We start from the raw sequence: 13,293 nt of genomic DNA, 5'->3' as shown, positions 1-13,293 counted from the left end.
CTGACTGAGCACTATTTTTACACATATTTTAGATTTGTATATAGATTTCATTTGTGTTATTTAATTTAGTGTTAAACTTCAGGCATACCTGAAAAGAAACGCTAAAGATATGATATCACTAATGCTCCCTTTTTTAAATGATTAATCCGTCATCCTCCCAGCAGCGTTCCCGTCTCTCTCAGAGGAGCCTCGCTGTCCTACTGAACTTGGGATGAGCGGCGCGAGTGTGCTAGCAAGACGAATCAGTGAAAGAGAGGGTTGCCAGACTGCTGCTTGAGAGCTGGTCTGTGCACACTGCAGCTGCTCTGTTCAGTGTGTCTGTCTGTGAGCCATTGGGATAAAAGGTCAGGGGTCAGAGGGAGGGGACGCCAACAGCCCTCCTTATTTTCTCCAAAAGACAAAACAAAGACAAATCCTGAAAATATCTGTCATGAGCTGATGCTACACCAACAGAAATTTCAGCGTGGAAAGGGGATCATGCAATGTTCTGCAATCAGACGACAAATAAAGTTCATGCTAGAGCGGCGTGCTAGGCTAGGACGCTGACAAGCGCGGCAGCTGCTGTTACATAATCCCGCATATTGACACAGATCTAATGTCTCATACAGCTGCTCCCACTGCTATTGTGCACAAACTATATTCAATAGATGTGTTTGTCTTCAAGGGTGCTTGCGTCAATGGTCACGTTTTTTTTACCGCCTATTTTCTGTTCACCCCATTTACCTTTACTGTACCGTATTTTTCGGACTATAAGTCGCAGTTTTTTTCATAGTTTGGCCGGGGGTGCGATTTATACTCAGGAGCGACTTGTGTGAAATTATTAACACATTACTGTAAAATATCAAATAATATTTTTTAGCTCATTCACGTAAGAGAATAGACGTACAAGATTTCATGGGATTTAGCGATTAGGAGTGACAGATTGTTTGGTAAACGTATAGCATGTTCTATGTTATAGTTATTTGAATGACTCTTACCATAATATGTTACGTTAACATACCAGGCACGTTCTCAGTTGGTTATTTATGAGTCATATAACGTACACTTATTCAGCCTGTCGTTCACTATTCTTTATTTATTTTAAATTGCCTTTCAAGTGTCTATTCTTAGTGTTGGGTTTTAGCAAATACATTTCCCCAAAAAATGCAACTTATTTTTGTTTTTTTCCTTCTTTATTATGCATTTTCGGCTGGTGCGACTTATACTCTGGAGCGACTTATACTCTGAAAAATACGGTAATTGTTTGTTTGACCTGTAAAACATAACTAAGTTTGGCTGGTTTTAAACAATGTTTTTTGTCTTTATTTTTATCAAGCTGCTACACCTCGTAGGTAAGGCCTGCCTTCACACATAAGTCGACTCACTTTAGACTCGGGGACCCATGTCGACATAAACGGATGTCGACAAAAGTGGTTGTCGACACAAGCGAAACCAGACATTGCTCGTACAGTTACTTGTGTCTTTTGGACATGAGAAAAGTTTTTCCGCAATTTGTTTTACGCAACTGGATTGCTCAGCAGGGGGCTTCAACAAGGAGGTTGTGAATTTTTGGTTGATTGTACTTGTTTTTAATGTACTTTTTATATTCACCTTGCAATTTTTCCCCAAATTTAAACGCCTTTAAAACACATGAACATTGATTAATACATTGTAGTGCAGTTTAGAAATGACAGAGGCATGGCCGCCCAACTCACTGTAAAAACATGAATAATTATATTATTGTATTCATGTTAGCTTGTGCTCTAATTGCAAGCTAACAATTAGGATGCTAATTGTCAGTTAGCAATTAGCGCACCAGTTGCCAGCTAGCAATTAGCACGGCAGTTGTCAGTTTGCGATTCATGCAACCGTTGCCTGCTACCAACTAGTGCGATAGTTGTATTCAGTTGTATTATTTTAATATTTCAGTACAGTATTGCACAATAATACGGTACACCTAAGACAATGGACACACACACACACACACACACACACACACACACACACACACACACACACACACCCTCCCCAACCCCACGCCTTCACCATCGCTTGATTCCCCTTCAGGGTGATGGACGGCTGGCAGCACTTCATATCAGCAGTCGACCTCCAGGGCTCCAACTCCCCCACCCTCTGTTGCGAGTTGTCGTAATTAAATGTAATATGTTTATGTGTGCATGGCATGGAGGTTTTTTCCCACTCCAGACTAGGCCCCTTTAGGAGCCCAGTCTAGATTGTATTTTTTTACTCATCTTCTTCCCCAGCGTTTTACCTTTTTCCCCACCTTTTACGGAAAACATAGTCTCGTTGTACTTGTTGCAATGACAATAAAGACCTATCCTATCCTATCCTAGTATCTTTAGGACCAGTTTAATACAAAACACCATCAGTAATCATTGAGATCTTGTCAAAATGAAACAGAATTTGTAGAAAGTACTTTTTCTTAGAGGTAACTACGTACATTTAAGAAAAGTACTGGCAGTTAAAAGTCACTCAGTATTATAAAACAGAAAGTGTATGTATCCTTTTATTGTAGGCTATTTGGAGACACGACATACAGAGTTGAATACAAATAAAATAATGCATTCAGTGCAGAATAACGCCATCATTTTATTTCGCTTATCATAATGCATCGTTGGGGTCATCATTACTACACATAGCAGCTACTGGAATTAAACGTAATATGAAGCAATGATTTAATAAGTTCATATTTAAAGAAGCATTGGCTGAACTACTGCTGTGATTCATTCTTTCAACCAGCTGGGACCTTTATTGGTCTAACCTTAAAATAAACATCTAGCTTATAAATCCAACTACACCACTAAAGTCATCACTTGGTGCCCTTCCAGGCTACAATTGCTTGCTTTAAAAAGGTGATTAAGTCCAGATTTAGTGTCTCCTCCCAGTGTCACCCAATACTCAGCTGGCAGGAGCGCAGACATACAGTACAAGCCGCCCACCACCCACCCGCCCATCACGGAAATCTAAACAGTGCTCACAGATGCTGGAAGCTCATGGAGTACTCTTGGTGTAGCAAAACATCAACCCTGAGCGTCTCATGCTCCATTCAGATGTGTTCCTGCTAGAGCTGCGGGATTCTTAATTAGCTGATTTTTTCCTATTATGTGCCGCCTCTGCACAGCTGATTGTAGTCATGAGGGTTTCCAGGAGACAAAACATAAGCATAGCAAAATGTGTGTTTGCATTGCAAAACAATGCATTATTCTGTGTGGGTGTGTGTGTGTGTGTTGCAGGTGGTGCTCTAAGGAGGCTTCATGTGGCGCTTTAAGATCTTCTGCGGAGTTCATATTGTCTTTTCATAGCCTAGTTTCCACCAGGTGATACAATTTGGGTCTTTTTACTACGCATCGTGTTGCATTTCCACTGTAAAGCTCCTAAACATCTAACCCGAGGCGTCCCTCTTTTCAGTACCCCTTTGTTGGAGTGCCAGAGGCATTCAGCAGACTTCATTTAAAGTACCAGTGGAATGGAAAAACAAGTTGCCTCTATATTGAAGCTATTATCATATATATCTGATACATAACACCAAAAGACTAACTAAGTTTGTGAGTAAATAGATATAATCAAAATAGTATCAATCTCCCAGAGATTGCCGAACCATTTTGAGGGTTAATGAGCAAGCCAGTCACGTGATCCTTGACGTAGAACCACCGATCCCTTCCCCATCAACAACAATGCAAATCATGAAGCCAACAAAGACTACTTGGGGACAAACGATGATCCAGAACCTTGTATTTTTTTAGGCTGAATATAAGGAGAATGAGCTCCAAGTTTTAGAAGCTGTGTGCTAAACAGATCCGTCTTTAGTGAAACACTTTAACATCATGCTAAAAGAAGAAATACAAACTACGAACATAATAAATCGATCGCTTACTGTACAATGTCTGCTGTCACTGCAATGGAGACTGATACAATGTTCATATCTTCCCATTTAGATTAAGAATGAATCGTAATCCAAATGAAGAGTTAAAAGGAAAAGTTACCACCTGCGCAGACCATCTTCGGTTGTTGTGTCACAAGTGAATGTCACAGATGAACAACTTCAAAATGTATGGCTAAATCCTCGTATTATTGAGTTGAGAGTTGAGATGGAAATCTTTGGGCAATTCAGGAGCTACGATTCGATTAAAAATTTATTATTGATGCATCTATAATTTATATACATTGATGCAGTTTTACATTTATTTACGTTTCACTTCGTAAGCGTTTATCACTTGCAACTTTTAAATACATTGGATTTGTAATAAACAGTTAAATGAAATACTTATTTCTTTCTTTCTTCCATCTTTCTAGCATGGCGATTTCAACACCTCCAAATTTGTTAATCAAAACCACAACTAAAATGCACGTTGGAATCAAACAGCTGGTGTGTAATTAATACAATACTCCATTTAAACACTTTGTAGGACTCAACAAAATAAAATACCGGCATATTCAACCTAATGGCAAAGACTACTTCCTGGCTAAGGCAACACACTGTAGCCTACACACTACTTACTGCAAGTGCATGCAAAGTCTACGATATAATACAGTATAGTACTCGACTTGCATTTATTAAACACATTTGAACACACACAACAGTACTGAAAATAAATAACGGCATCGATTCCTTGGCACCAAAAATTGGTACCGTATCGATTCAAATGTGAAAAGTACCCAATCCCTATGTATCGCTAGCTAGTATGGCACCAAGCTGCCGGTTACCCTGCAAAACTGTACTGTCCCAAGCTGAACTGTGTGTAAATGTGTCACCAACTGGAATGTACACCCACTCAACTTTGCCCTCCCACATTTTTAACCATCATTGAAGTGTGCAGTCTCAACGGAGCAGACCTCTGATCACCCAGGGAGGGCTTTCATGGGGAAAACATTGAGGCTGTAATAATCCGATTAGCTCCAAGGTGGAAGAATGATGTGTCAGAAAGTGTTGGTGAGCACGCTCTTCTGGTTAAAATCACGAGAAATCGCTCATGCAGGACGGAGATAAAAAGGCGTTTAAAAGCGGGAGAGGTACATACCTTTTTTATACTTGTGGATCGGAAGTTTCTTTAATTGATCTTTGCGGAGGCGGCTCCTCCTGGCCCTGTGTCGATCTTGGACAAACTTTGTGATCTAGACACAACATGAAAGAAAAACACACCGTTAGGGGCTAATAAAATGTGGCTATTGTTTAATGATACAGTAGAGGGGATGCTCCGCCCATCAGGAGATCTAAACAGTGCTCACAGATGCAGGAAGCTGATGCAGTACACTTGGTGTAACCATGTACCCTGAGCGCCACATGCTCCATTCTGCTGCGTGATTCATAATTATCAATTTTTTTTGTATTATGGGCCGCCTCTGCACAGCTGATTGTAGTCATGAGGGTTTCCAGGAGGCAAAACATAAGCATAGCAAAATGTGTGTTTGCATTGTAAAACAATGCATTATTCTGTGTGTGTGTGGTGCTCTAAGGAGGCTTCATGAGGTGCTTTAAGATCTTCTGCTGAGTTCATATTGTCTTTTCATAGCCTCATTTCCACTAGATAATACAATTTGGGTCTGTTTACTACACGTCATGTTGCATTTCCACTGTAAAGCTCCTAATTATCTAACCCAAGACGTCCCTCTTTTCAGTACCCCTTTGTTGGAGTGCCAGAAGCATTCAGCAGACTTCATTTAAAGTACCAGTGGAATAGAAAAACAAGTTGCCTCTAAATTGAAGATATTATCATATATATCTGACACATAACAGCAAAAGACTTACAACGTTTGCGAGTAATTAGAAATTATAAAAATAGTATCCATCTCTTAGAGATTACCGAGCCATTTTGAGAGTTAATGAGCAAGCCAGTCACGTGATCCTTGACGTAGAGTTGGGAACCACAGATCCCTTCCCCATCAACAACGATGCAAACCATGCAGCCAACAAAAACTACTTTGAGACAAACGATGATCCAGAACCTTATATTTTTAGAGCTATAAGTTTTACAAGCTGTGGGTTAAACAGATCCATTTTTAACATCATGTAGCAGTAATGCTAAGTGCTAAAGAAGAAATACAAACTACGACCATAATAAAATGATCGCTTACTGTACAATGTCTGCTGTCACTGCGATGGAGACTGATACGATATTCATATCTTCCCATTTAGATTAATAATTAATCGTAATCCAAATGAAGAGTTAAAAGGAAAAGTTGCTGCCAGCAGAGACCATCTTTGGTTGTTATGTCTTTGTCTCCGAACGATCGGCTGTCCATCAGTATCGGACAAAAAGTATGGGAAAAGGACAAAGGCAATTAATGCCTTTCCAATGCCTATCACAAAAGCCGATCTTTTCAGGTGCTTACTAAAGTTTAAGAAGTGTAGATACCAGCATGTTACCGTAGTAAGTAAGCAGGTATTAACATGAAATAATCAAGCAGATTAATAAGAGTCTGGAGAGACAATAATATAATGTTATGTTGCTGTGTAGCGGCCAACCATACACGTAAGCGGAGGACGCATTGATACATACAGGTGAAACTAAAAAAATTTGAATATGGTGCAAAAGTTCATTCTTGTCAGCAATTTAACTTCAAATGTGGAACTAATATGTGATATAATCTTGTTACATGCAAAGTGAGAACTGTCAAACCTATTTGCTATGATTTGGATATGAGCCTATGTCATATAATAGTTTCACGTTGTAAATCTAATTACCGGAATAACCGTACCTTTGCACAACATTTTTTTTACTTTCACTTGTATATCGGTAGTGTCAATACCAAGGTAATACTGAGATAGGCTCCAGCACCCCCCTGCGACCCCGAAAGGGATAAGCGGTAGAAAATGGATGGATGGAATATCAGTATATGATCCATACTAGACTGATTAGATTGATATTTTTATTTTCAAAAAATCGTTTTTTGTCCCTTTTGTTATTAATTACAAACTTTCAGGGCAAAAACCAAATAATTTAAATTAGTAGCAGATCATAGTTTTTGTTTACTTTTTGTGGACTACTGACTTTGCTTTGATAAAACAATTGGATGTAATACAAAAGAATAAAGAACTGGTTTAAATATTGTGCTGACATTATTACACTCACCATAAATAAGTTGAAAAAAATTGGAGGATCGGAGTCGACAGAATGAAACCTTAATCAGAACATTCCTATTCTCTACCTAATAGATTTCTAGACTTTTCATCTGGTACTAGAAAAAGATTACATTTGGCAGATAATTTATTCCTTTAAATGCTTTTTTCTTCTTCACAGTAACATGTAAAAATAAAATCTACGAACTTCATGCATTAGAAGAATTGGATCACCTACCATGAAGACCACAATGAGGATGAGGCAGATTCCCACGATGATAAGGAAGGGGATCAAGTAGTATTCCAGCGGCAGGCTAAAGTCGGGCATGAGGATCACACGTCCGCTAAAAAACAGTCAAGAGTCTTTAACACTGCACATATTTTACAAATGTCACTGTTCTACACTATGTTCTCCTGAGAGTGTCCTCTGTAGTGGACATTTGTGGTTTATTCACTTCTCAGTTACACAATTCGGACATGTTCAAACATGAAATAACTTTACATGACTTTTGGTAGTAAATGTATTCCCATTCTATAAAATGAGTAACAATCTATGTTCATGTTATCTCTGGTTTCTTAAACAATAACAGTACAGTGGAACTTCGATTTACGGACTTCTTTGTTTGCGAACTTTTAGAACGAGCCAAATGTGTCTCTGTGTGCAAACCATGTCTCGGTGTAAGAACGTTTCATTCATTTTGTGTGACGCTGGAAGCACTGCCATTTAGGGGATGTCACTTCCTGTGCAGGATTAGGTACACACAAGGGCAGCAATTTTAGAGAGGCGGAGCCCCCTATGTCACATCCTGTTCACACAGTCCACTACTCTGTGGCCACTTATTAGTGCTTCAGCATGTTTCTTTTCTCACCATTCACCAACTTTTTTCTATTTTGTTACTCAATATGTGTCCAAAATAGCCAACAAACCAGCCTGAAAAGAAGGGGCTAAACGCTGTGGAATTAGAATTACAAATGAGAGTGAATCCATACATACGGCTCCTCCTCTCCGACCCCTCCTCTCCGCCTCCCTACCCTTTTCTGTTGTCGTCATCTGCCAATCACTGACAGCAAGATAAAAAGGATTGTACTTATTTTTAATCATTGTAACAACATTGTTACTCACATTTTTGAGCGCACCAAAGGGACTTTTGTGTGTATGTGCAGTTTAGCTTTCTGTAGGGAGGCACTATTTTAAGAAAAACTTAATTGCGATTTTTTTTTCCCCCTACAAAATTGCGATTTGGATTTCGAGTTGCAATTTTTATATTTCATACATAAAAATGCGAAAATAACGAGTGAAAGAAGACATGTTACTTTTAGAATTTCAGACAACATATTCTTGTCTCAAGATGCCACATTTTAGAACAATATGCAATAATTTATTTAAAATAAATATTTGGCTTTATGCAAACACACTCAGAGCTTTTGTCTACATCATGCTCTTAAATTTAAAAAAATAATCGATAAAAATTATGCCGTGTTTATAATCCTAATTAATAGTAATATTACAAGTAACCATTTAAAATGATATAAACTTATTTCTCATTATTGTAAAATTGTTTACCATTGTACTGCAATTGGAAGGTAAATAACTTTATCCTAATTAAATAAATAAACAAATAAAATGGGCTTGTTTCTGTAAGCAAACATTTTATTTAAATAAATATTGAACATTTTAAAGTGCATTTTTTTCCCAGTTGGAAAAACGAAGTCGGACATTGCGTTTTTGTTTATTGCCATCACGTGATCATGGCATTCTCGCTTGTTCGTCGATGTTGATGGGCCGATATTGCCCATCCGCTGAAATATTTCCACTTCGGGACATTTGGCTTTGTAATCCTATTTTTTATCCTTTAAACTTTCGTTACTTTGCGGCACTTCTCACCGGCAAATAGTGAAGCTGTCGGTCTGTGCTTCCTGTGTGTGAGTGAGGCTGGCGACCAGCTTTCCGAGCCCACCGAGACGAAGCTTGAGAAAGATTGAAAAGAGGGCTCACGGCATTCAGTTAATTCTACTGTTAAACGTGCCCAGGTGCTGAGAGCGATGCACAGAGTGAGATGTCTTTCTCCCTGTTTGAAGCGAGACACAAACAAAAAAGGCTCAACAATTCTGATTGCCGAACATTTCTGTCACCCAAATGCCGGTGTCGGCGGAGAAAGGACAAATACAACCACATAGCTTCTTGCGGTTACATAATGGTAAATTGATGTCGGTTTGATGTCGATTAATTGTGCAGCTCTAGCTTGCTGTTGTTGGGTTATTTTAATAATCAAAAGACTGTTGATCCATTACCCCCTTGTTGTATTTGTTTGATATACAGTATATACACAGTATACATTTTATACTGTCTTCAAAGTGTGCATTTTTTACTGGGGACTTTTGTCAAGGCTAGAACCAATTATTCATGTTTACATTTATTTTTTATGGGTAACTCTGCTTCACTGTACAAACTTTTTGATTTAAGAACCATGTTCAAGAACCAACAAAGTTTGTAAATCCAGGTTCCACTGTACATTTTACTCCTTTTTCTAAATATGATTGCATTAACTTCAACTTACCCTTTGTCATACAGGTAGTCCTCTTTTAGAGTGTTGGCGGTATCCTCACTCACAAATACAGAGGGAATATCTATCTGCTTCAGAACATCCACTAGGAGAGAAAAAGTATTAGGTCACAAGGCTATTGCTAATGAAAGTTCTCACAAATTTCAGTCAATAGTAAACCAGAGCTATTAGGAAGTATTTCTGTCGTGTCTTTTAAAATAATCTTGCCCTGATAATCTACACTAAGCATCAAATAACTCTGAGAATAAATGAGAAATAAAATGAACTTTTTTTTATTTTAGCATATGACTGCAATGAAACAAAAGAGTGAACAATTTAAAGGGGTCTTAATACTTTCCGTACCCACTGTATATAGTAGAAGGTTGTAGCCATAAACGGAGAAGTTGGTCAACTTTGACATTCAACTTAGACCACGTGATGGCGGAAAAAAACACAGACGATTGTTTGCGCTCACCTTTTTTTAACCTACGTGAGGGTTATGATTCATCCTTCATCTAAACTGGAATATATAAACATCCCCTCAGTCGGCATTACAGTGACAGCAGACATTGTACAGTAAGAGTTTGTTTTATTATGGTCGTAGTTTGTATTTCTTGTTTTGCACTTAGTCATAGTGCTAATTGTTAGATCTGCATATCACTCAACGTCTAAAACTTGTAGCTCATCCTCCGTATATTCAAACCCAAAAATACAAGTTCTGGATCATAATTTCTCCCAAGTCATTGTTGGCTTAATTTTATTTTATTTTAAATTTTATTAGTTTATTTTGAACAGGGACAATGCACATTGATCAACATTGCTGTAAATGCGCAAGTTTTAGCTACAAAGCTAGTTTCCAATCATAGTTCCTGGGCATGATGTAGATTGGCAGGACAAAACAATATACAATTAAAACAACAATCATTAAAATACTACTTAAAATAGAAAAACAATTAATTGATATCTCACACACATCTATGGAAACATTCAGCGCAAGCACTCTACATTTGGCTTTAACAACACCATGAACAATTTCACACAGGTACACATGAAGTCTGCCATGATTAGTAGTTGTTATTGTTGAAGGAAATAGCAAACGTGATGAGTCTGTCAAATGATTGCACTGCCTAATGCTTAAAATGAGTTAAATACGTAAATATTACATGTTATTTTGAATGTACATGTATACTTACAGTATGTATATGAAACGTTGATTTAAATTTATTGGTGGCTGTCTACCATACTAATAAATGTTTGGGATACACTTTGTGTTGCCACAAAAAAAATGAGAGGGATGGAGCTCTCTGTAAACATCTGACCAACCACTTTACATGAATTAGTAGTTATGACAGTAGCTTCACTTTCTACCAGAAGATGTGAAAGGAGGAATGATTTACACGCGGCATGACTCCACAGAGGGACTAGAAGAAACATGCCTGGCAGGTATGTGCAACATTGGACTAAAAAAACAGGTCTCGGATGAGTTACGACTTTTGCTGCAACCCTTTCAACAGGGGACAGATAGTATCATGGTGACTAAAGCTGCTGCAGGGCATTACAGCCTTGCAGAAAGACATCTTGTGACTTGAGAGGGATTCCTGAACTCAACTTTCCCTAAGGCTTGAAAGAAAGCAGCTGTAGAGGATGATAATGCTTATTGCGTACATGTAATATGCATGTATGGGGAAAGAGGAGGAGCTACAACACTTACAATCATTGGAGCCCATGCTGATCAAGTCATCAGAGTCCACATTGTGAACAATGGCTGCCTTGTACCCAGCTTTCTGTGCATTGAGGACCTGGGGAAAGACAATATAACATGCTGATTAGCAGACAGATTACTTCGGTATGCTATCGCAAAGGTGATCGTGTAGTATGACGACATTTGTCCTGTATTTATGAGCAGGCCAGTACATAATACCAACAGCTATGCAGGACTGTAGCAGTAGACACAGCCCATTCCCCAGGAGTCTTTGCAAGAGACAACACGTTTGCTTCAAACACCCAGGCCCAGAGCGCTCCCTTCAATACAATAAACACCCAACTTGCTCAAACATGTTGGCATCTTCACTTGTCCACTCAAAAACCCATTGGAGACATTCATTAACAGAAATTTGGAATATATGCTAGGATATGTGTAATACAGATACCCTTTAATAATCATGAGACAAACAGTGATTTATGGACTATTTGTTGCTAAGTTAGGTGCTTGGTTTTTCACGGCCATGTTTTTCAACCAATCTAGCTCAAACCTTGCACAAATTCTGCAGTGATTAATCTTAATATCCTAAAATTACCGTGTTTTGTAGAGCTTTACCGTTGTACATAGAGATGTCCGATAATGGCTTTTTTGCCGATATTCCGATATTGTCCAACTCTTAATTACCAATTCCGATATCAACCGATACAGATATATACAGTATATATACAACACATTATTACAAGTTTTTCCAAAATAAATCAACTCAAGTTATGGAAAAAAATGCCAACATGGCACTGCCATATTTATTATTGAAGTCACAAAGTGCATAATTTTTTTTAACATGCCTCAAAACAGCAGCTTGGAGTTTGGGACATGCTCTCCCTGAGAGAGCATGAGGAGGTTGAGGTGGGTGGGGTTGGGGGGGGGGGGGGGGTGTTGTTGAGGTAGGGGGGGAGGGGGGGTAGCGGGGGGTGTTTATTGTAGCGTCCCGGAAGAGTTAGTGCTGCAAGGGGTTCTGGGTATTTGTTCTGTTGTGTTTATGTTGTGTTACGGTGCGGATGTTCTCCCGAAATGTGTTTGTCATTCTTGTTTGGTGTGGGTTCACAGTGTGGCCCATATTTGTAACAGTGTTAAAGTTGTTTATACGGTCACCCTCACTGTGACCTGTATGGCTGTTGACCAAGTATGCTTGCATTCACTTGTGTGTGTGAAAAGCCGTAGATATTATGTGATTGGGCCGGCACGCAAAGGCAGTGCCTTTAAGGTTTGTTGGCGCTCTGTACTTCTCCCTACGTCCGTTTAAAAAAGTCATACATTTTACTTTTTGAAACCCATCCATCCATCCATTTTCTACCGCTTGTCCCTTTCGGGGTTGCAGGGGGTGCTGGAGCCTAAACCGATACTGATAATTTCCGATATTACATTTTAAAGCATTTATCGGCCGATATTATCGGACATCTCTCGTTGTACACAGTTGTAAAAATACCAAATAACGTAAATTCCGGACTATAAGCCACTACTTCTTTCTTCCGATTTAAAACCTGTAGCTAATTAATGGATTTTTCTTCCCGGGCGGCCATAATGCAAAATAGTTAAAAAAACAAACAAACAAACAAGCAAGCAAGCAAAGACACAAAATAAGTGAGTTAGTGTTTGTGCTCTGGTGCCATCTTTGGGACGAGTTCGCTCAATGCAGGTGCTGCAGTGTCCTTTTGTTTAGACTGAGCTTTCAACTGGAAGTAGAAGTGCCGTTCCGTCTTCAAACCGTCCATAGCGTTTCTACTCGTATGAATTCTCCAATGTTTGTAAGTTTTACATCATAACTAAAACAATTCTTACTTAATAAACCATCCCATGTGTGATGTCCGTAAGAGTGTTTTCATGCATATTTGTACATGCTATCGTAATGTAATGAAGCTAGCGTCCTTAGCATCAGCTATTATGCGATCACGTTTACAAGTGTTTGTGTTAGTATTATTCTTTTTGTATTG

The 13,293-nt window shown here is 38.7% G+C and overlaps 1 protein-coding gene across 1 annotated transcript in view; it reads right to left on the bottom strand.

Annotated features, from left to right (window-relative positions):
- rnf13 (ring finger protein 13) overlaps positions 1 to 13,293 on the bottom strand; it is an 83,968-nt gene that overhangs the window by 16,243 nt on the left and 54,432 nt on the right. The window contains exons 5-8 of the mRNA XM_062028007.1: positions 11,312 to 11,399; positions 9,616 to 9,706; positions 7,296 to 7,401; positions 5,019 to 5,112 (exon numbers count right to left, since the gene is read on the bottom strand). Coding sequence (XP_061883991.1) covers positions 5,019 to 5,112; positions 7,296 to 7,401; positions 9,616 to 9,706; positions 11,312 to 11,399 — 379 coding nt within the window. The remainder of the gene's footprint in view (positions 1 to 5,018; positions 5,113 to 7,295; positions 7,402 to 9,615; positions 9,707 to 11,311; positions 11,400 to 13,293) is intronic.

The sequence above is a fragment of the Entelurus aequoreus genome, linkage group LG19, assembly GCF_033978785.1.
Source record: "Entelurus aequoreus isolate RoL-2023_Sb linkage group LG19, RoL_Eaeq_v1.1, whole genome shotgun sequence".
Lineage (NCBI taxonomy): Eukaryota > Metazoa > Chordata > Actinopteri > Syngnathiformes > Syngnathidae > Entelurus > Entelurus aequoreus.
Note: the sequence above shows the minus strand (reverse complement) of the source record. Positions and strands in the feature narration are given on the sequence as shown.